General features: G+C 40.9%; 2 protein-coding genes and 1 long non-coding RNA gene across 4 annotated transcripts in view; 2 read left to right on the top strand and 1 right to left on the bottom strand.

The window, feature by feature from the left end:
* The first annotated feature begins 1,230 nt into the window (after positions 1 to 1,230).
* rsph3 (radial spoke head 3) lies at positions 1,231 to 5,349 on the top strand. The gene is made up of 8 exons (XM_079355568.1): positions 1,231 to 1,482; positions 2,018 to 2,099; positions 2,186 to 2,327; positions 2,440 to 2,585; positions 2,897 to 3,100; positions 4,299 to 4,461; positions 4,663 to 4,749; positions 5,177 to 5,349. Exons 1-8 carry the CDS (start codon positions 1,373 to 1,375, stop codon positions 5,254 to 5,256), a joined length of 1,014 nt encoding a protein of 337 aa, XP_079211694.1. The 5' UTR covers positions 1,231 to 1,372; the 3' UTR covers positions 5,257 to 5,349.
* A 612-nt stretch (positions 5,350 to 5,961) lies between these two features.
* LOC306831460 lies at positions 5,962 to 7,031 on the bottom strand. The gene is made up of 2 exons (XR_013780088.1): positions 6,214 to 7,031; positions 5,962 to 6,068 (listed from the first exon to the last, which is right to left on the bottom strand). It is a non-coding gene; the product is annotated as an uncharacterized lncRNA (long non-coding RNA).
* Positions 7,032 to 7,528: 497 nt separating this feature from the next.
* Positions 7,529 to 23,545, top strand: part of ezrb (ezrin b) — a 30,883-nt gene continuing 14,866 nt past the window's right edge. The window contains exons 1-5 of one of the 2 annotated variants that reach the window (XM_079349790.1): positions 7,529 to 8,058; positions 9,709 to 9,833; positions 15,767 to 15,850; positions 21,714 to 21,809; positions 23,010 to 23,284. In XM_079349790.1, the coding sequence (XP_079205916.1) occupies positions 9,822 to 9,833; positions 15,767 to 15,850; positions 21,714 to 21,809; positions 23,010 to 23,284 (467 nt within the window). In that variant the 5' untranslated portion in view covers positions 7,529 to 8,058; positions 9,709 to 9,821. Of the gene's footprint in view, positions 8,059 to 9,580; positions 9,834 to 15,766; positions 15,851 to 21,713; positions 21,810 to 23,009; positions 23,285 to 23,545 lie in introns of those variants that run through there. The other variant, XM_079349789.1, reaches the window with a different exon arrangement.

The raw sequence follows: 23,545 nt of genomic DNA, 5'->3' as shown, positions 1-23,545 counted from the left end.
AGCACTCGACATTACTGTTGCCATGGTCTAGTAGAAGGATAGGTTGGTAAGAGTATCAAATGCAGTTGCTGTTAGTGTCAGTAGTGTTAGCTATTGCAATTGTAGCACTAGTTAAGTAAAAGTAGCAGTAGTCATTGTGGCACTGTGAAATACTAAAATGTGGTAGAGGTGCTTCAAAGTAATAGCATCAGTTTTATTGGTATTAATACAAGCCTACTATGGTAATCCTCAAAACAGTGAAAGAAATGTCAATAAAAATAGGAGTACGCTAAGTGGAACTAAAAACAACTACTACAAACTAGGATATGTATCAATCATCTTTAAGATCATTCTCTGAAATGCGGAAACATAAAAAGAGCAGTCACTTCAGTTGTCACCCTGACCACAAGGCTTTCACCTTTGTTCTCACTAGTTTAGTGTGAATTGGTCTATTTTTTCTGACACTGGCAAACTTCTTTGTAAAACAGAAAATGCTCTCTGGGGTAAACGTAGCCCAATGAGTGCAGGAGGTGGTCCTTGATTGAATCAATAGGTAATACTCTTAATTTTAAAAAGGTGTTGTGAAACAGAAAAAAGACTGTGAGTTGTGTATTCTTCTAAACAAAGCGCCTTTGATTTTATCCAGGTTGTGAAACTCTGAACCTTCCTTAGCCATAATCATGTCACTGAATGCTTGTTAAAAAAATATTAATTTGTTTCCCTTTTCATACTCTCATATTATACTTGGCATACTTCTGCAACCAAGCAGTTGCAGAGGCCAAGAAAGTGTCACTACAATTGAACCTTTTAAGAGAACTTCAGTGAGGGCATTTTAGGTATTGTTTTATGTATCAAGGAAAGTTGACAAACAATTATAAAATTAGGAAAAAGACTAGTTTGTATGTGTTTAAGAAAATATCAAGGAGATTATATATAGCCTATATATTTTATTTTTCTTCTTGGAGGCCTGCAGTTGTTATCACTGGGATTTAATTATTTTTACAGTCTATTAACACTCAACTATCAAATGAATGGACTCAACACCATTTTTTGTCATTTTTAAGTTTTCTATTAGAAGCAATTTAAAATGTGTCGTCCATCACATTATATAACCCGTAGACTAAAAAGATAGGCCTATCTAAAACGAAATGTGTTTAATATCCTTTTTTAAATATTTATATTTAAATTCTTTAAATAAAAAAAAATGACCGAGAAAGGACTTTGAAAAAAAAAAAAGTGACGTAATGACCATTACATTTCACTTCCTGGAGACGGTTGCTACAACAGCTATTTTCCTCCTTTCGTTTTTGTCATTAGCATTGCTATCTCCAAAAAAACGGAACTTTCTGTAACTATTACGATTTACGTAACGTAGTCTGTTAGTGTTTATAACATGGCTTTTGTTTCACGCAGTCAGAGAGATACAAACGGGAGTTACACCTTCTCAAGTCGTCCCAGACCTGTGGATAACCGATCCAAGTACAGAGAGGCTCCGTCTGAACAGTACGTGTGTCGCTAATGGTGATGCTAACGTTGCCTCAGTCTTCCTTATTTAGTGCAGATAAAGCAACTTACATCAACTACATCACAAAGTTTACTCTGATACACAACTTACACAGTGCATCGAAACCCTTGTTATGTAAGCTGGTCTACGTGGTTTGAATGAAAAGGGCAACTAAATGGCTTTATTAGAGTAGATATGAAAAAATCCCCAATTATCCAGATGATGATTTATTTTTTTACTCAATATATAGACCTGCATTTCTTTGACAGTTACTGAGAACCAGATACTAATAGATGAAGACTTATATAATGAGATTATTATTAGTTTCCCCATGGGACTGACCGACAAGTTACGTCATGGTTAATGCTACTTTGACTTTTCATAAAAACATTCCCATTGACAGAAAATACCTTTATTTTTTATAATTTCAAAGAACCCAATAACGGTGAATATTTCACTTTTAAGATTAACAAGCTTGTCAAGTCACCTATTGCTAAACTGACTTCATGACGGCAATGTGTTTTGACTGTATAGGACCCAGATGAATTATGGAAACATAATGTATGACCGCCGTGTAGTGAGAGGAAACACTTACGCCCAACACATCATACCAACTGTAAGTATGTAAGCTTGATTCAAGATGGCTAAGCCTTGAATAGAACAAGTAATTTTGAAAATGTCACTATGAATCACTTCTGACAGACCGCTCAACCAGACCTTGCCGAAATACAAAGACAACAAGACATCAGGAGGAGAGCCATTGCTCGAAAAAGAGCGCAAGAGCAATTCAAGCCGAAGACTCCAGAGGCCCTGCTGGGCAGAAAACATATTGATGTGCAAACAGGTTTGACAATTATCTGGATCATCTTTAACACCTCTGCATTACTGGTGTGATGAATTCCCTTCTATGTTATCAAAAACCGAGGCTGTTCTGTAATACAGACATTTCGTTTCAGAGCTGTATCTGGAAGAATTGAGCAATGTCGTAGTGGCCTCAGATATTGAGTGTCAGACTGACGATTTCCTGGACCGACCGGCAACTCCACTCTTCATCCCGGCCAAATCCGGCAAAGATGTTGAAACACAGATAGAGGACGGAGAGGTATCTAATCTGGGACAACTGGCAACATTTTCTCCACTAACTTACCTCCTATAGAAGTTATTAGAGAAAATAAAGTTTGAAGTTAAATGATATCAGTGTATTTTCATCTTCATAGTTTATATCTGAGGAGTCCCTAAAGACTAAACAACATTGCTGCAAACCCCTTTAAAATGACAAATATAACAAAGAAGAACGTCAATGACAAATATCTCCTATAATATTTCTATGTTTGATCAAAAATAAACCTGATGTTGTTGCAACATGCACAACACACCTAACTGTTGTCGTATATTATCTTTTATCCTCTGCAGCTGTTCGATTTTGACAGGGAGGTGCAGCCACTGCTGGAGGTCCTGGTGGGGAAAACTATTGAACAGTCTCTGGAGGAGGTGATGGAGGAGGAAGAGCTGGCCTCTCTAAAGGCTCAGCAGAGGGCTTTCCAAGAGCTCAGGAACAACGAGCTGGCCGAGGTGCAGCGGCTTCGGGAGCAGGAGAGGCGCCGCAGTGAGGAGAAGGTATGAGTGAGAGAAAAATGAAACATCTCCACCTGAGGCTGACCCAGGCGTGAGACCCTTGTTGCTATGGTAACAGAAATGAAATCTGACCCGAAAATACTCTGCTTTCCCATCTTCAATTTACCCTTCAAATCAATGGTGATTTCTGTCGCGTCTCTCGACCTCTCTTCTCCTCCCTTTATACTTCTCTCATTTATTGTTTTAGCATTTCTTTCTTTGCACCCAGCTTCATGGTTTTCTATCTTTTTGAAAGATGTTCAGATCAGCTGTTTTTACAGATGTAACATTTATTTCTGTCTTTTTTTTCGTTGCACACTTTGCTTAATTGTGTCATTAACCTTCAAGTCAAATAATGAATCTTTGACAAAACAAGGTGAAGGGTACACACAAAGAAAAAACTTACCCAGTTGCTGCCTGGATACAAATCAAAGTGAAACATAGATTAGCAGTTGTATACCGAATGTCTTCAAAATCAATACTATTCTTATTGCTCATTGATTTTGAATTCTAAAAAGCACCTCACCGTTAACAGTCAATGTCAAGCCAGTAATAGAAATCTCTGTATTTCATGTTTTGAAATTACTGGTGGGCAGCTGTGTTGGAAGAATGTCATATCAGAGATGCTGCACACAGTCTAATTATCATCAGCTGTTTGCATGAAATGCCAAAGAAACATGATGGACTCTCTCCTTTGGAAGTTAAACCTTATAAAAGAATTACTAAAGATGCATTCTTTTAGTTTAGTTTAGTTTATTAATCTCACAGAGAAAAGATGCTTCATGCCAGAATATATATTTATACGTTTGTTAATTCCCATCCACAGTCCATGGGCAGGTCAACACAGAATACATATACAATACAAAAACATACAGTAAATTCACATCATATTGTATCACTGTACACACTAAGACCTAAGACTCCATACCAAGGCTACGTTTAAGATCATTAAAATACTGAATACTATGAGAAAACACTTGCAGGAAGATAAAACTAATGTGAGCATGATTGGTTATCTTCAATCCATCTCTTGGAAGACAGTATGTACTTTTATTTCATGAGGGATATCGTTCCATTCTTTTATGGCTTTGTATGAGAAAGAGGACTGACCGAATGCAGATCCTTTCTTGGGGACTCCTTGTGGATCTCCTCTTCTTATCACCTCAAGCTAACCAGAGAGTGTGTTTCTTCTGACTTTCAGGAGCGCAGAATGTCCCAGCAGAAGGAGGTGCTGAAAAGAGAAAGAGAGACTGCAGAGAAGATTGCTGCCCGTGCATACACCCAGCAGTACTTGGCAGACCTCTTTCCAGCAGTCTTCACCTCACTGAGGAGCCAGGGCTACTTTTATGACCCTGTGGAGAAAGGTCAGCCTCCCTTTGCCGAACTCATTCAATACTTTGTCCTTTATTTCCACAAGGGGGCATCACTGCACTTTGCAGCACATTGCATAACATCTGTAATGAAAGATCTGTGATTAGTAATAGATGAGCTCCATCACATACTGTGCACGAGGGATCTGATCTGAAAGATCAATGTTTTATCACATTTGTAATTCTGATTTGCAGATATTGAGACTAATTTCTTCCCGTGGCTGATGGATGAGATTAACAACAGGTTGGACGAGAGATACACGGCGAGAGAGCTGCTGGACAGTAAGAGAACACAGTCATCTGTCACATAACAGTACAATGCACTCAGAAAAGCAGAGAAAGAAGAATTATACAGTTTCAAATTAAGCAGAAAATGGGTAGGACTCGTGCCTATACATATAGAGCAGTACATGTCCCTCCCATCTAATTCATGTGGAGTCTAATTCCTCCCTGTCCTGCTGAATGGCAAACATTACAGGTATAAACATGACCGTGGTCTCGTTTATTAAATTGAATCAACTTGATTCAGACACTGATGAAATGTAGAATTTTTTAGAAATATATTTTAGAAGCCCTCCTTCTGGGATCATCAGGTCATTTATTGTGAGAGTGACATCTTGTGGTTCTCATAACACATTACAGAGGTCTTCTAAAACGTGCTGGCAGACTTCAAAAGTCGTCACGCTGTCTCTCTCTCTCTCTCTTTCAGCTATCATCTATGATGTTGTCCAGAAGAAACAGGAGGCGTTCAAGGCTCAGGAGACACAGCCTGTGAAATCAGACATGTAGAGACTTGAGTCATTTATTCTCAAAAATAAAACAAGTTGCCAGGGCAGGGTTGGCAAGTACTGTAAAGCACAACACCTACATAAACTGTTTTTTTTTTTAAAGTTTGTTTTTGTTAAGATAAAAAGTAAGTCTTTATTTCAAAATTAAATTACTTTTTTGTTCTAGTATGTATTTTTGAATTTGTAAAATCAATGAAATTCAAATGCAGTTTTGTAGCAGTCCTTGATTAGCACTTTGCACTTGTTGCTATGTATAAAACATCAAGGATTTCTGTGTGCACAGAATGAGAACATGATGTAACTTATGAATGAAAGGTGACCTCCAGTGTGTGACGCAGTTTTCTTTGTCCATGTCAGGCACGAGGCCAGGAACTCTGGCATTTTATTAATGCAACAAAATGATTTTTTTTTAAGCTCAGAGATTTCCTTGAAGGTAAAAAAAAAAAAAAAACAGTGTCTTGATTGCCTCATATCATGGCTTTCATCAGAATGTGCAGATTTTTTCTTCAGTCGTAGGTGGAGATTTTTTGGCCAGTAAAGCATAACCCCCAACAATCCAGTCATTATATCAGAAGTGGCCATATTCAGCAAATGCAAAGTCAGAACTTTAACTGGAACGCAAATGCCAAGCAAGCAATGCATTCAGCAATCTTCTTAAAATCTACAATATATAGGGATTCATGCTCCTAAACTTTAAAATTTAAAATTTCTGATGCTGCTTTGTAGAAGTTTTATCATTACCCTAATTTTTGTAATTTCATGTCACAATCACCCTTTTTGGTCTGGCATGCAGTGAATTTGTTCACTACAAGACTTATCAGAGTAAAGTTCCCACCTGTTGTTTTACAATAACGTTTGTTTTACTGTGAAATAATAATCTTAGTTATTTTTGTAACATAGTAGATGGACAACAGGGCTATAAAGAAGCAGGTTGATGACTATTCAATGAACCTTCTACTGACTCCATTTTCATTAGGTCTCACTATTCAAACAGTTCACTCAGTTAGCTGACAGGCAAATTCAAGAGTGTTTTGCATGACTTGGATGAACTCCCTGTTTGGCTACATTAAACATACCTCTCAAATGAGACTTTGTGTCTGTTTGGTAACAACACCTCATACATCAAATACCTTTGAGAAATCATTATCAGAGTTAGAATTGTGTTTAATTGCCAAGTACATTTACACAAACAAGACATTTGTCTTGTTGTATTGGTGCAAAAACAGTTAACAAGGGAAATGAAGCCAAAATAGCAAGAACTTAAATACAAATAAAATTTAAGAAGCAATTACAAATACATGAAATGGAATGTAAACATGTCAAATATAAAGAATAAAAAAATTGGAGAAAAAAAACGTAGGCTACTGAAGGTACAAGATGTGCTATAATTATAAATAGGTTCATAGAGAAGTTAATAATGCTGATGGTAGGGTTAGGTAGAGGGCAGGGCGGTAACATCACACTTTAGTTTCTTACAATGGTGAGAAGTAAGTCTAACCCTCCGATATATACGGCTCTATTTTAATCCTTTCATCCTATTGGCTGTCTCACCTATGACGAGGCCTTCGGAACTGGCAGCGTTTCCGGGTTTCTGAGCAGGGAGGATGAGGATGACGCGCACTGTGAGCGTAACGTTTCTGTCGTGAGGCACGCGCACAGGTGACACACCAGTGTTTACCAGGCTCATGCATCAGCTTCAAGTTTAGTTGTACAGAGTCACAAGTTGTTACACATCAAAGATGGGTGTTACCTCAGACAATAAGAGAACAAAAAAGGTTTAAACCTTTTGCATTGAAAATGCATTACTATAGTATTGTATCTTAGCTATCAGACAGTAACCATATTTAGCAGGATGGATATGTGAAACCATAAATCCCCTCCATTTACCTCGAAATGTCAGACAGTATTAAATATGTACATTAATGTAATGTCATTTCACAGTGTGTCACTTGTTGTCAGTAAAAGATATAGCATATCTTTGCAAATGACGTGACACAATTTCACACTGTCATGAGCATTAAAAAAAAGTAATCTATTCATCCTGTTTCTTTGGATTTTACAGTTATGTTGAAGCTGATTTCAGTTATGGCATTTTTTAGAATAAATGTAAATTAAGGTAATAAACAGCAAAAGTTTAAGTTTAGGTCTATATGCCTATTTATTTGTGGGTGTTTATTGGAGACAAGCATATCCGAGATTGATAGATTACATTTTACTAACATAAATGCTGTTTAAAAAAAAAAAAAAAGATAAGACAGTCCCGCTTAAAACAAACGCCATTCATGTATGGCAATACATTACAGACACCAAAATATAATATATAGCCTTGACTAAACAGAGATTAACATGACCATTGCTAACTTTTAGAAATCCTGCTGTATGTTTTTAATTAAAACAAAGATGCATTGTTTCATTGACAAAATATTTTAGTTTAATACTGATGCCTAATTTAAATCATAGACTATTTAAATACACATCCAGTTTCCATGACAATAATTGTGGTTACATTTATGATTACAAAACTGCCCCCTCTGGGGAAAGACCACCACCAGAAAACTTCCCCTTACTAATAACGAAACTGTCTTTTTTTTTTTTTTTTATGGGGAAGTCCCACAAAAGGTCCCCGGACCCTGGCTCCTACATGTACTCCTCCTCCCAGTGACAGGACGGGTCTGCGGCTCACGCAGGGATGAATGTGCGCCATATTGCGTCGAGGTGAAGAACAGAGGGAGGGGAAACCTTCATCTGTGGGCTTTCAGTCCGCCGAATTAATCATCTCGTCTCCCAACATTTACCAGCTCCGGTAAGAGTTTGAATAAGCGTGATAACCCTGATCGATGCACTGATTAAGATCTACACTCCAATAAACCGAAGGTTGCGCAATAAAAATGTTCTTTTCGCACTTTTTCCGCGTACTTTCCGCTCCTATCACAAATCTCCCAACAGGTGTCAGTGGGATTACACAGGAGGATGTGGCTGCAGCTCAGAGAAGCTCCTAAACAGAAAACAAAACAAAAAACACACACAGTAACAATCCGTGTTTAAAGTGTTTGACTCATTGAACAGTTATTTGATTTGTTGAAATGTGTTGGGTTTTTTTTTGCCTCTGTCTGTGCGCATCAAAGAGGTGGAATTTCTCGTTTGTTTGGCTTGAATGTCGTTTGCTGTGTCGCTGTGGGTGTGTACACATTTCACCCAGAACACAGTCTACACTTAACCCTGCCATAAAAAAAATACAAGTCCACTGCTCTTTCTATTATGTCACATTGTCCCCCAAAGGATTACAGGGGGTAAGAAAAAGGTTATCTTCTATCAATCAGGAGTTATTTTCGTTTCTTGAAGTGGCGTTTTGAAGCGACACAGAGCACAGTGTATGTAAATGATTATATGACATATTTGCTTTGTTAGCGACTGATGGCGTCAAAATAAAAGCCTGAAACAGAGCAGGGTGGGGACTCTAACTTTATCATAGCTGGTGGGTGAGGCACGTTGAGAAGCCTACCATATTTAACTTGCCTTCATGTGCCTGCTTGATTCAAGAGCAGACCTTTCAAGAGTGTCAAGGTAGAAGAGAAACGCGGAAATTCCGTTGTTGGATTTCAGAATAAAACTAATTAAACGTTTACTAATAAAGAGTATAGAGCTATATTGTTGGACATGAACATGGCTGTGGTAAATAAATGAAACATAGTTTTGTAGATGAATGTGAATTATATAGGCTTAATTGAAGATAAAGGGGTTTCATGTGGATCATGATCAGATATACCTCGTAAACTGTATATTTATATGCTAAATAATTATTAGTCTCGTCAGATCAGATGAGTTATATATCTGTGAACTTGCAAATAAACTGATATCATAAGCCAGTATTTTCTGTGGGAAAACGTGTCTCAATTTTCTACTCAATGGAGTACCCTGTCATGTGTTTTATCTTATCTTATCTTATCATCTTCTGTGTTCTAAATAAAATAATAATTACATGAAAAATTTTTACTATGCAAAGTAGAATGAGCACCGTAATGATCTGAGTAGTAGTTGCTGCTTTTTCTATTTTATATTACTGTTCGTTTGATTCACCAATCATGAAAATGCTTCACTTGTGGGTAGGTCGATGAACATTTATTTGTGATGATATAGTTTACAAGAGAATTAGTACAGAACTTAATTGCAATTTAAGTGCCAACCTTACTGTATATTGGTTTAGTTCTGGGCTAACACGTCAAGATGTAGGCCCCGTGTCTAAAGTAAAAAGGAAATGAACTTTACTGGTGCTCTTATTGTGAAGTGTGGACCGCCTAACTTCCTGTCAGCTGCAGGTTCTTTAGTGTTAACTTGTATCATCTGGAGGTGATTCATACTGATGACTGTCGCCCGCAGGAGTGCCGCTCTCTCAGCCGGGTTTAAGTAACGCAGAAGTGACTCAAACTCGTTTCTCTTCTTTCTCCTTTTCCAGGAAGGCACAGTGAGAGCTACAGACACACGGAGCACACGTCTTTTCCCTTCACACACTTTTTTTTAATTTAACTGAACAGCTCCTCGCATAGAGCAAGGAAAAAAGACAGAAAAATGCCCAAAGCGGTGAGTAAGCCCCTCGTTTGTTTGATTGATATTTTCATTCACTGCTGCTTGTGTTACTGCTCTAAAGGTAGTCACATTGAAACTGAACCATGACAGCATGGAGGGAGAGTGAAGATTTCGACACCCTGAATTCAGTATGTCATACATACATTTAGTATTTCCCAAATAATTCATAGAATAGGCTACCACGTAAAAAATAAAATAAAATAAATAAAAATGTGGTCCAGTGAATGTAGCATGCTGTTACATCTCACAGAGAGCAGCCTGTTGAATACAGTGGGTGATATTCACGACAGCTCTGACAGAATTTGATTCAACACTGATTTGTTGTATCTCAACAGGTGTTAATTTATATATGGCAGTACACGATGCTGTGATGTTGTCTGTCTGTTTGCAGTCATACAATCACTGAATTTGAGTGACTTGAAAACAAGTAAGCCTATCAGAGGAGTTAGTGTCCTCAAGCTGACAGATCACAGTCACATTTTACATTTCCTTAAACAAAATAAAAACCTGTCTTGAAACTAATGAAGTGTCTTGATGAGTCTGTAGCCTATGTTCTGAATCAGGACAGGACAACTTGACACTTGCAGTATGAGTAGGGTCTGTGTAAGGGGAAATACCAATCACATGCTCATTTTATAACCTGGGGGGTGTCCTTTATGTTTCTCTTTACATCCCCAACATCATTTTCATGTGCTCAACGTGAGGCTGTCACAGGATGTTATTTTTAAACATTCTTTTGTCTGTATTTTTTTTCTATCTCAGTGGTGGAAAATGTCTCATTTCTATCTTCTGGAGTCTGTGACGAGTACAGGTTTATCTTTTAGCCTTTTTGCAGATATTTACTGGGCGGAATTTTTGCCTCCCACTTAATATTGGGTTCTCGTAGCCACTCAGGAGTAAATTTGTGGAACGGTAAGAATATAGGAAGAAGAAAAGACTGTATCCATCTTTTCATTTTAAGACAAATTAAACAAAAGGCAAAAACCAACACTATCTATGGAGCTCTTTTATATTTGAAAAGGTTTTAGACCTCAATTACTCTTGCCTCCCGTTTGCCACACCCCAACTATTACATACTGTACATTTACACATGGCACATGTCCCACCCTTTTCACCCTGTTTGGAAAGTTCGAGCATTTCAATCTGTTTTTAAACCTGAGAAGGAAAATTTAAAGAAATGTGTTTTTGTCATGGAAATGATTAAAACACGTTTCCCTTTTTGAAATAAACTTTACTCTATCTCCAAGTTTTTTTTTTTTGTTTTTTTTTGAGGAAATGAGCAGCAAGAGAGTCAGAGTTACAAGAACATATAAAGAAAAAAGGATCCTACTGACGAGATCTGTGTGGGAAAAAAAGGCTAAACGGACGTGATGGACAGGTTGCGGTTGAACAGAGCAGCTGTGTGTTGTGATGACGGTGAATGAAGCAGCGGTCAGTGTCATAAAATGTGTTGTCGGTTTGTTTAGAGCGGCCTCGTGGTTGTCATGAGCGTCGCTGTGGAAATGACATCATTACTGTCTGATAGCTGAGTCGACTCAGAGAACAGTCTAGTTGCCACATAACAGCCGATTGTATGATAAAGTCAGGCTGTTTGTATTCTTCATGATATCAAAGCATCATGTTGGTTTACTGACTGTTCACCAACAGGGCTTCATTTGGACACCGAGTCTGTTTTTTTCTTCTTCTTTGAAGTCATTTCAACTCGATGTGATATACAAATGTGGGATTATATATTGACTTCTGAAAAGTGTGTAACTAGATTAGTTTGAAGAGTGTCTGTTCACTGACTTTAAGGGGGTGGTGATGGTGGGCCCATAACCTTTTTATTCAGGAACATTACGGATGATATCTTCATTCATTAATCATTTGGTCCATTCAGAGTTTAGAAAATTGTGGATGAATGCAATAAAACAGTGAAGGCAAACTCAACATGATGACTTAAATAATCTTTCTAAGATGTTCAAAGTTAAGTAATTTATACCGTATGACCAAAAAGTTTATTTTCTGGTCACAGCTAATTGAAGGTTTTGTTGAGTTAACAACACGTTGTTGAACTAAAGAACAAAATATGCTATAATGGAAATGAACTTAATCTGCAAAAACCTCCTTGAAGTTTCTAATATTTTTACAGGTACAACACACAGAGATGGTTAAATATCTAAGTCTCTTGGATACATCTTTCAATAGATCAAACTATTTTTTATACTGTCTCTGCATGTTATTTTTGTCCTGTATTTGAATCCAGCGTCCTCCCCCATGTTTAACCAGTCTTTCTCTACTGTACTATGTGAGCTGATAAAGTTCAACCAAAGAACTTGGTGATGGCCAACTTCAGCAGCTGCCCACAAAAGCAAAGAGCAAATGGGATTAAAGTTTCATCTCACCTTAAATGAGATGCCAGATGCCTGATTTATTCCAGCTCATGGAGAAGACGTACTAACATCTATTTCACAGCTTTGTAGATTCGAGAAAGGGGAGTCACGTTTTTTTTATTTTTTTTTATTGCTAATAATGTGAAGATGCCCAGTGGCAGACAGTTGGAGCAGATTTGAGGTGCAGGGACGCTCCTGTATCGGCACTTCAGTGACTCATGTTTCACCACCTGAATGACACATTGTCAGGAGTAAACGATAGTCCTCCTTGGCTCTCCCAGAATCCTGTTTTCTCTCGGTCACAGCCCAATGACACAAACCTTCAAGGAGTGGCCACAATCAACTTTGATGGGCGTTTTGTCTAAATGTCCAGTCTTATTGTTACTGTTTGTTCCTTTAAAGAATTGATTACTCATTAATGAAACACCCTCAAACACTGATACACTAATCCATAAAGGGTTAGATTATTTCATTCATTAGTGTCCACAGAGACACCCACTGTACACTGTGTGTGTGTATAATCTTATCTCCATTGTCCTGGCGTTACCGCCTCACATTCAGACAGTAGCAGCTGTTTATAGTTATTTTCCCCTCAGACCGATTTCAGTGGAATCTCCATGGTAACTTCATCAGTGAAAGGCTCTCGTGAAGCCATGCAAGCTATGCCGAGGTTAAATATTCAACGGTCCTCCTGACTGAAGAATGTAGTTCAGCCTATTTACATTTTAACTACAGAGGTGACGGCCACCTTATTTCTTCAACTTTTAACAGCTCCTTCACCACTCTATTGAAGCGACTGAAAGGAGTTTATGATTCTCGGCGACAGGGAAGGGCAGTGTGTCATTCTACTTCAGAGTTTGGAAATACTTGGCATTCCTAAGGAATGGCTTGATTGACTAATTGACATAATAGTCTAGCTGTGAATCTGACTCATGTCGTGTCAGGGCAGATACACAAAGTGTTATTATGAAAGGCCACTATTCTTCTTCTTCTCATTGTTTTTTCTCTTGTATCTTTTTATCTGGGATTTGGATGTTTAAACATTCATACTTGTCGTTTTTTTTGGACCGTGGAGAAGTTCGATGCCTCCTTTGAGTTTGTCCTCTCATGCTTCTAGAACCACGGTAACATAAGGGCCCAGCTGATCAGAAAGCGGGCCAATATGGGTCTATTACACGTGTTGGTACTGGATATCATATGTGCTGTAAGAAACATTCAGCTGTGTAATTTGAACACAGACACTAGTTGGGCTGACTTAATAAAGGTTTCATCTCAACGCTTTGCAGATTGACTCTCAGCACTGTGTGCAACATGAAGCAGAGCAGCTGGGCAGACTAGATTTGGATGCTGTTTTCAAAAGATTAGTCCTTTAAAATCATGAGATTCATTGAAGCAGAGTTGATCATACCTTTTCATAGTTTTCAACGTTTGAGAACAGCTGCTCCTGCTCTCCAGTGATTGAGTCAGTTATTACGCTAATGACACGTGGAGCAGACTTTTTATATGGTTAATATGAGCGCCTGTACTTTCCTCTGACTGAAGTTGCTCATTGTGGAACTTTGGGTCCTCGCCCGGTATATTTTTAGCGTAATGTGTCATGTTTTCTTTACCGCTCTGAATGGCTGTTTGAGGACTGACTTTGAGATCAGATATCATTCACTCAGCTCTGCACATTCACATATTCCATTCTCTGTTTAGGGCGTGGGTTTTTTTTTTTTTTTTTTTTTTTCAAGGTGCCCCAACTCTAAATGTGGTAAATCCACACTTTAATGTTCAGAGATCAATTATAACTCACTGAAAGGGAAAAAGGGTGCACCGTTAAGTTCTAAAGTGCAGTTTCTGATCACTTCTTCTGCCGTTTTCTGGGGAGTTGTTTTGGTAATCTGGCTGCCCCAGAATGCAGCTGATGATAGCAAGGGGGCTGCTGGGACTGTGCAGCTGAAAGGGGATCTTTGTTTGGCTGTGTAAAGTAAATGCAATGCCCCCCCCCCCCAACACACACACACACACACACACACACAGACACACACACACTCCTTCCCCTGCTTTTTAGCTGTGACTTGAAGCTGTTATATAAAGTCGGCCTGCTCTGCTGCAGGACTTTCACATTGTATGCACATGTGGCACGGTGGGATGGAGCAGCAGACTCTCCAGTGCTGCAGGACTTTGATGTTGTTGGTAAAGGAGAGTTTGCCTCGCCACAGATTATGTGTTATAATCCCACATGAGTCAACTGTACTGGTAAGAAGCAAACGCATGGTTTAAAAAAAACAAAAACACCCTTGAATATCTTCTGTCTAGACGAGCGGCTTCCTACAATATCCTGGTCAGCACAGCGGTGAGGCGCTGTGATTGGATTTGTTGTCTGACCGGGATCTAAACCTGTCAGTCAGTGGGTTAGATAGCCGCTCGGCCCGTGTACCTTCAGAGGGGCTGGTTGTAGCTTCAGAGTTTTGAGTCACTAGATAGTCACTCCTGCATCCCAGACTTCCCTTTTTTTCCCCAGTGGGCGTCATCGAGTTTGTTCACCGCTGAGCCTCTCAGTGCTGCTCACAATAGACCGGAGATGAAAGATGTGTCACTGGAGGCTTCTGTCAGCGGGCTCTCTCTCTCTCTCTCTCTCTCGCTCTGTCTCTCTCGCTCTCTCTCCACTCTGAGATCTTTGTAACATTTTCACAAAGCTTTAATAAGTTCAGCAGTACTTAAAGACGCTGTGTCCTTCCATAACCCCCCCGCACATCCCACAAACATGTGACATCACCCTCAATGAAAGGACAGTCAGTTATGCATGTGTATTACCTCAAAGCAGCTATTGAAAATATCTGTGCATCGTTAACATTGCATGGTCTTTGTGTGAAATTCAGATAGCGTTTGCTGATTATTACTAACCAAACGGACAATACAGAATATTGTCTCTGTGTGTTGACGTCAGTCCTCATTATTCTGCTCAGCTCACCATCATGCTGTTTGTGATGGTTTAGGAATCACACGTTATTCACTGGGGAGGATCCCTGTGAGTGGACATTAAAGTCTCTGATTAGAAAGCAGACCCACGTCTTTTTGTTTAGTTTTTTTTTAATATTCAGGCGGGTCTGATCAATCATCAACCCCGAGAACTCAAAGACGTGCCTTTTTCCTGTGGATGGGAGGGAAACACTCCTCTTCAGTCTGGCTGTCCAGCTTAGAACCGACAGGGCTCATTTTCTGCCCTGGTGGATTTTCAGAGGACTTACATTAGAGAACTCTTTAAATGTTCATGTTCCTTCAAATCAACAGTTCAACACTTGGATTTAGCAGCAGATGTTAGCTCAGGTCAGCCCCTCTAGCTGTGAGATAAACGCGTAGCCCCTTGTGTTTACTCAGCAAATACACCCCCTTACCAAACACACACACACACACACACACACACACACACACACACACACACACACACACACACACACACACACACACACATATGCAAGCAGGGCTCCGCTGTCTGGCCTCGCTCATGAGAAACCTCTCTGTTTTAGCGGCTCAGCTCGTGACCTCCTGCTCTCTCATGTTTTCCCGCAGGTCAATGTTCGCGTCACCACCATGGACGCTGAGCTGGAGTTTGCCATCCAGCACAGCACCACCGGCAAGCAGCTGTTTGACCAGGTAAGAGGTCGTCTGTTTAGCTCGGTGGTTACATTTTGTTTCCTCATGTGTACAGAGGCTAAAGCAGCAGCCTCAGCCGTTATCCACTCTGCTGTCCTCTTACTGAAGGCCAAAAAAACCCCCAAATGTGTGTTTTGGCAAAATGTTGAACTATTCCTTTGTTTGTTTTAACGTCATCCTTTTTTTAAAATTTTATTTTTATTAATCACTATTGCACTTAAAAAGAACCACGCTGAAATAATAGATACTGATATCACATGTATTTCTTACATTTTAGTCGTCAGGTCGAGACTATCACACAAACAGCCTGCTGTGCAACCAAAGTCGTTTCCTACACGTACAAACTCACTGTTGTGTTTGGAGAAAGTGTCTGACCTCATTATCCTCCCTCCAAAGCTCCTTCTGTTCATTACTTCCAGGTCTGAAAAGTTATCTGTTGCAGGCGAGATTACAGCAGCGTTTGGCTTCAAGAGTCCTTATCAGTCAGAGTCTTCGTGGAGACGTCCAGATACTCTAATAAATGACCCTGTCATGAGCAGCAAAGAAGGACGGCCCGAGGCAGTCGTGTATACGCTGAATAATGGCATTACTGTCGTTAACACACAGGGTCTGTGCAAACGTTCAAGGTGTGGCCACAATAATGGAAACTTAAAGATTCCTTTTGTAGTTAAGCTCCCTCATATCAAGTGTGTGTGTGTAATCCATGACATGATTCTTACAAGTGATCCTCTTGTCACTGTGTCGTCTGGCAGCATGTGAGGTAACCTGCCACACAATGTTCTTATCCTATCAGTGGATCCTGCCACTAATGAAAAGCCTGTAGTCACGTTAGTGGTAAAAATGCACTTCATGACGTTATGTTTTATTAATCATGAATGAATGTGACAGTTCACCTTCAGTGGGCTGTTCTCTCCCAGCACACGGCGGATACAGTTATGTAACGCACGCGCACACACACACACACACACGAGCGCGTGGTGTGGTGAGGTCGTCGCTTAAATGTGCACATTCGCTCTTGTTATAGATCACCATGGTGAACACGTCATGTCATGAGCGTGCGCTCCTCTGAGGCGGCGTGACAGCACCGGGGGAGGAAAGGCATTGTTTTAGCCGCTTCCTGCAGAACTCGTTTTTCAATTTTGTGTGTGTGTGTGTGTGTGTGTGTGTGTGTGTGTGTGTGTGTGTGTGTGTGTGTGTGTGTGTGTGTGTGTGTGTGTGTGTGTGTGTGTGTGTGTGTGTGTGTGTGTGTGTGTGTGTGTGTGTGTGTGTGTGTGTGTGTGTGTGTGTGTGTGTGTGTGTGTGTGTGTGTGTGTGTGTGTGTGTGTGTGTGTGTGTGTGTGTGTGTGTGTGTGTGTGTGTGTGTGTGTGTGTGTGTGTGTGTGTGTGTGTGTGTGTGTGTGTGTGTGTGTGTGTGTGTGTGTGTCAGGGGATTCACCCTTCATGACAGGGAATGTTTGAAACAAGAAGTTGAAGCTCGTATCTCTTGACATGAGTTCATAAAAGTCAGAATCTATTGAGCTATTGCAAACACTATGTTTCCGCTCTGGTGGGCACTTGAAGGCTAAGGGTCTCTCCTTGTGCAGTTCTGTTAAAGGAAGAACTCGCTGAGCACCTGGATATTTCTTTCTATTTCTAGGTGTTGGTAAATTCCCTCGCCTATGTGTTAGGAAGGGCCGAGTGCTGCTGATAATGTGATAGTGTGAGAGACACTTGGCTGCTCTCGTTTAGATGAGAGATGCTCTATGAAGCGTTATCTCTTGTCTTAGCAGCTGCTCAGGGCGTCTTCACATTAATCTAGGTGACATTCGGCTTTGATTATCTCATCCCTGTCAGCTGACTGATTTCCGTTTTTGAACGTGTGCTTTGGCAGAAATCAGCTGTGAAGACACGATCGCCCACGGTGCGTTCGACAGGTTCTGTGGAGAAGCTGTCGAACCCGCGGTGAGGCCCGGCGTGTCCCGTGTGGTCAGTGTTTATCACAGCTTTTCAGAGCCACTCCCCCCTACACACACACACACACACACACACACACACACACACACACACACACACACACACACACACACACACCCTCTCTGTAAGCTGTCACTTCGACGTGATGGTGCACTGCTGCCGCTTTCACTTTGCTTTGAGGCGCAGTGACGAAAATCACAGCAGTGACGAAAATCACAGCAGCGACGGCTCTAACATTGTTTTTGACTGAAAGATCCAGCTCCCCTCTGCTGCATTAAATGTGCTCTTTAAAAGGCTGTTGGTTGCAGCTGTAGTGCAGGTAAAGCAGACGGAGCGTCAGCTTAAACAGCTGGCCACACTTCTAACAGCTCAGCGATGTCTTGAATTGAATCCAAGTCTAAATAATCCAGCTGACAGGTGTCAAAATACGAAACTCGTCCACCTACACACCCAACCTGAGTGTGAAAGCAGCATTCAGAGGTCGCTGCTACAAACTCTTTTTTTTTTTCTACAGGCGCAAAACTATATGACCTCTTAAATAGGAGCCTTGTAACAGTGTTGTTACAGTGAAGTCACAATGTGTGGTCTCACAGCAACAGAGCCACTGCTCCCCTCACCACCACCACAAAACACCTTCATCTCTGTCAGAAGGGCCAGACTGGTGGGACCCCCCCCCCCCCCCCCCCCCCCTCCTCCGTGGTGGAGGAGTCCTCGATCTCGGGCTCAGAGGATGCAGTGCGTAATGCTGTTTCAGCCCAGTGGCATTCCTCTCTCTCTCTCTCTCTCTCTCACCACAGGGCCCGTGCTCCTCACAAAGCAGGCACACAGACTTTCACTCTCCGTCAGGTCGCTGTAACTCGAGGCTGCCAGCACACTGAAGTAATACTAACTGTACCGACAGCTTCTGCTCCTCCAGCCTGAAACCAGCCGGAGGTGGGCGGCGACGCTGGAGTTAAGAATTTGATAGAAACTTTAGCTTTCTTTGACCTTTTTTTTTTTTTTTTTTCAAAAAGCTTTTTTTTTTTTTTTTAAATCGCTGCTGTGTCTCTCTGCTTGTAACAGCTTGTAAAAACAGTTTTGGCCCAGTATTTAAAACACATCTATGGATATCATAGTCTTTGTTCAGCTCTTTGGGGAAAAAAAAATCATAAAGCAAGGAATTAATTTTGCTCAACACAAGACCTTAGAAGGTATTGAAAAGTCAGTCTTCTGGCTACAAAGAGACATCCTACACCTCTTGACTGACATCATGGTCTGTTTTCACACTATTTTTTTTGTTGGTTTTTTGGGGCTTTTTCTGCCTTTATTATGAGAGAGAGAAAGTGGATAGATGTGGAAATCAGGAGAGAGAGAGAGAGAGGGAGGAATGACATGTGGGAAGGGTGTTCAGGTTGGAGTCGAACCCGGGCCGCCCGCGTGAGGACTATAACCTCCATACATGGTGACGCGAGCGCTACCACTGAGCTACAGGCGTCCCTCTGTTTTCACACTGTTGACACTCGCTGCGCTCTGCATGGTGTTTAATCCTGTTTGTGTTACCTTCACAATTTGAAATAAAACTTGACTTAATTGTTGCTAAACTTCAGATGAATAACGCTCACATACATGACGACGTCCATGACTAAGACAACGGCTCCCTATGGTTGGAAACTATAAGTCACAATCAACTGTCATCTTGTGTGAAAACTAATTTAGAAAAACCTGTCAGAATAAATATCCCGCATGTCATTCCCCTCTGAACTACCTGAACTCTTCAGAATGTATTAATATTTCTGATCTGAGTAATATGACAGAGAGGAACAAGCGTCTGAAGCATCAGGGGTTCATGACACACATTGGAGCTACGTAGCAACCGATTAAAGCGAGGGCAGCCTGCCAAACCAACCTGCTGCGATGTTAGTTAACGAAACCCGTGTTCCCGAAACGACATTTAATCCCTCTTTAATGAACCTTTTTTTTTTTTTTTTTTTTTTTTTTTTTCAGAAAACCTAACCAGTGTTTTTTTTTTTCTTTCACATAGCTAGTTTCTCTGCCTCTCACTCTGCAGACCCCGAAGCAAAGAGCATCATGAAAGGGCTGATTGTTTTCTGACTTTTTTTTGGTTGTATTTCAGGTGGGAGGCAGTATGAGCTGCTCTCTCATTTCAGGCCCCGTTTATGTCTTATTCTTTGTCGTGGTTCCAAATCCAATCTATCAGAAAAGCTCTTTGAAACAAAGCCAGTCGATTTAGTTCTGTCACAGGTTGGCCTGCCCCTGTATTTATTGTCTTCCAATGAATAGCGGGAGTTAGATTTTTATTCTAACTTTGGCCGAAGGTTATCATTAAGGGCAAGTTTGCTGATCGAAGCTTCACCCGGGTAACAACAACAGCCCCTCACCTGGAGACTGGGTGGGGAATTTGGCAGCAGTGCATTTACAAAAGGCCTGGAAGAGGGATCGTCTCACTTCACATAACTGAGAGTCCTACACAGCACTGTCGGAAAATGACCCTCTGAATGCCATATAGGGCCTCTGGAAGTTGACTTTTTTTTTTTTTTTTTTTCCTCTCAGGACTCAGTGGAAACATGGTCGCTCCTTCTGCAGCACAAGTGATTATTCCAGATCTATAACTGGGTTTTCACTTTCTGCCTTAAATACTGAGAAGAAAAAAAAATCTTCAAATTGCTGATCAGCAAACTTTGTTTCCAGTGCGGTTGAAACGAAAGCCGCGGCTCTTAATCCGCCTTTTTGACGTTTAATATTGAGAAGTCTTTGGCAAGAAGTGGTGTGTTCCTGATGTCAGAGACGGGATGCTTCATGCTGTCGTTATCCAGCATCTCTCCCCCTCACTGCTCAGACAATAGGACCGCTTTGTTTCAAAACCTGCCCGCGTCGTGCTTGGATGTGCTCCGGAGTATTGCGAAACACACGCACACACACGCACACACACGCACGTTAGTTGAGTGTTACTTTAAATGCAAGAAGAGAAAAACACTTTCAACAGAGTCTTGAAATGTCCCACATTAACAGACAGACAAACCTACTGCGAATGCTTCAGACGTTCAGACGAATGCTTCAGGTTCTGGCTTATAGGGATCTGAACTCTGATATAAAAAGCTTGGATCACCAGCACTCTTGATTTATTAGATCTTATCTATTTAATAAGCTGATCATGTTTATTGATTAATCAAGACAATAACTGACATAAAATACAATCTTGAGTTAGAGAGGATGACAAAAAAAAGGGATTGGTTGTTATCATTAATGGGACCCTCTCTCACTCTCTCTCAACCTTAGAGAGAGAGAGAGTGAGGAGGTTTTATACACTGCCCACATTACTACAAACATGGAGTGTTTAGGAGTGAACTCTGATTTTGTCCTGGCAGCACTTGAAAGTGGTTAATATCATTACCACAGCTTAGTCCAAACTCACAGCTGTGAACGTGTCGTTCTATCAGGCTGTTACAGCAGCACCTTAAGGTGAGATTCTTAGGCCCTCACCCGTTTCTGTTTGGGGGGGTGGGGGGGGGTTATGTTTATTGTTTGTTGACTACGTTCACATCATCACTTTGTGATTGGTTCTCAGTCTTAGCTTGCTGTTAGTGAAATGATTAAATCTCCTATTATCGTGACTCTTCCGAAATCAACATGCATCTGTCGGGCAAAATAAGGAAGTCTTTTCCCATTCCAGCGGTGTTGCCTTCAATCTCACAAGAAGTTGTGTGAAAATAATATCCTCTGGAATTTATGAATGATGGTTGACTTGACTATGAACTGATCTTTAGCCTCAGAAAAACTGGTCCCAAGGCTGCTCTCCTCAGACTCTCTTTTGGATCGACGAACACTTGTTGACCAGTAACTGTTTGATCATCATCCAGCCTCTCAGCCTTCTCTCACATCCAGTGTTTAAACACTTGTTTCGTCTGTGCAGGTGGTTAAAACCATCGGCTTACGGGAGGTCTGGTACTTTGGACTCCAGTGTATGGACGGCAAAGGTTACCACACTTGGCTTAAACTGGACAAAAAGGTGAGCTCATCTTTAAAGTATGTGTGATGATACTGAATTTATTACCATTGTGAGGTGATTCTAAAAGTTTCCTGTGTGTAACAATACTGTAACACTGTTCAACCATGACTCATTTCAGTTATAAATATGGTTCAAGATTAGACAACACGTTTTTTACTCTGTGATTCTACAATATGTCAGTCAGTGTTTCATTAGTTTTGGTGTTTATGACGTTATTGTCCTTCCCATTGAAATTCTACAAACATTAGATATTATGATGCCTCTCGCCTTCATGCCTACATGTTCCCTCTGAAGTATGTCCCAACATGAGGAGTCGACCTTCCAGAACAATAGAGAGAGAACGAGTCCTTTGAAAGTATCCGGTACTCAGAGCTCCAGTGTTTGCCTTTCAGTCAATGAGTGACCAGAGTATTACAGCATGCGTATATAGCCACATGCAGTATTGTGGTATCCCCCCCCCACCCCACCCCACCCCACCCCTCAGATCTTGTTTGGTATCTGTGCAGAGCTGCGTGCAATCAGCTGGAGGCAGATTCATTGTCAGGAGAGTGAACTTTTTTTGAACCAGAGCCGCTGCCTGAGTAAACGTAGCTCACTGAACCTTCACGCCCTCTCTGACTGAAACACTGAAATCATGCCATCATGTTTCTTGGTTAACTTTGAAAGCTGCCTCTTTGCATTTTACAAGCAACGACGAGGCTCACAGAGAGAGAGAGAGGTGAGTGTGGCCTCTGTCACTACTGTACACGGTGTGCTGACGCTGCTCACCAGCACAATGACTTGCTTAAACTGGAATATTCCCGGCCCCATTCTCTCCATCGAGAACGCTCAGTTCCTGTTTTGAAATTAGAGGAAGAGGCAAATTGTGTCAACAACACACACTGTAGGTCAGAGTTATTAAAGAGCAGATTTCCTTTTGATAAGGTCCATGCGCTAATGAACCTGCACAACAATTTCCTGAACACTGACGGGGAATATTAACTCACTCAGCTGAGTATGTTTCTTCTGTAGTAATAATTCAACCTATGGGTTTGTAAACAGCATTATTTTATTTCAGTTCATCCCCTCTTCCACTCTCTTGCAAAAAAAAAAAACAAACCCAAAATGACTGGATGGATTTTCTGCTGTCACATGTTTGTCTTCTTCGATTTCACTGAATGTCCTGCATGTTCTTTAACTTTGTTGACTTTTCCTCGCCAGGTGTCCTCCCAGGACGTGAAGAAGGAGAACCCACTGCAGTTCAAGTTCCGCTCTAAGTTCTTCCCGGAGGACGTGTCGGAGGAGCTGATCCAGGACATCACCCAGAAGCTGTTCTTCCTGCAGGTGAAAGAGGGCATCCTGAGCGACGAGGTTTACTGTCCCCCAGAGACGGCCGTGCTGCTGGCCTCCTACTCCGTCCAGGCCAAGTTCGGAGACTACAACAAAGAAGTCCACCGACCGGGATACCTGCTGTCTGAACGCCTGCTACCCCACAGGTGAGAGGTGCTAGAGGCTTCAGATGATCGAATCGAGATTTTAGTTGTATGAACACCGAGCTGATTTTAGAGAAACCAGAGAGAGGAAAAAAAGAGGCCAAAGAAACAAAAGAGAATAAAGAAAGTTGAAGGAACAATCATGGGGTTGAGATATGTTCCCCCCTTTACTGGAGTGCCACGTTTCTCATCCTCTTTATAATCATTCATTTGTAGATGCGTACTTGTGATGAGGTTTTAAACAAAACAAAAACACATCAGATA

Source organism: Symphodus melops (genome assembly GCF_947650265.1).
Source record: "Symphodus melops genome assembly, chromosome: 1".
Classification (NCBI taxonomy): Eukaryota; Metazoa; Chordata; class Actinopteri; order Labriformes; family Labridae; genus Symphodus; species Symphodus melops.
Note: the sequence above shows the minus strand (reverse complement) of the source record. Positions and strands in the feature narration are given on the sequence as shown.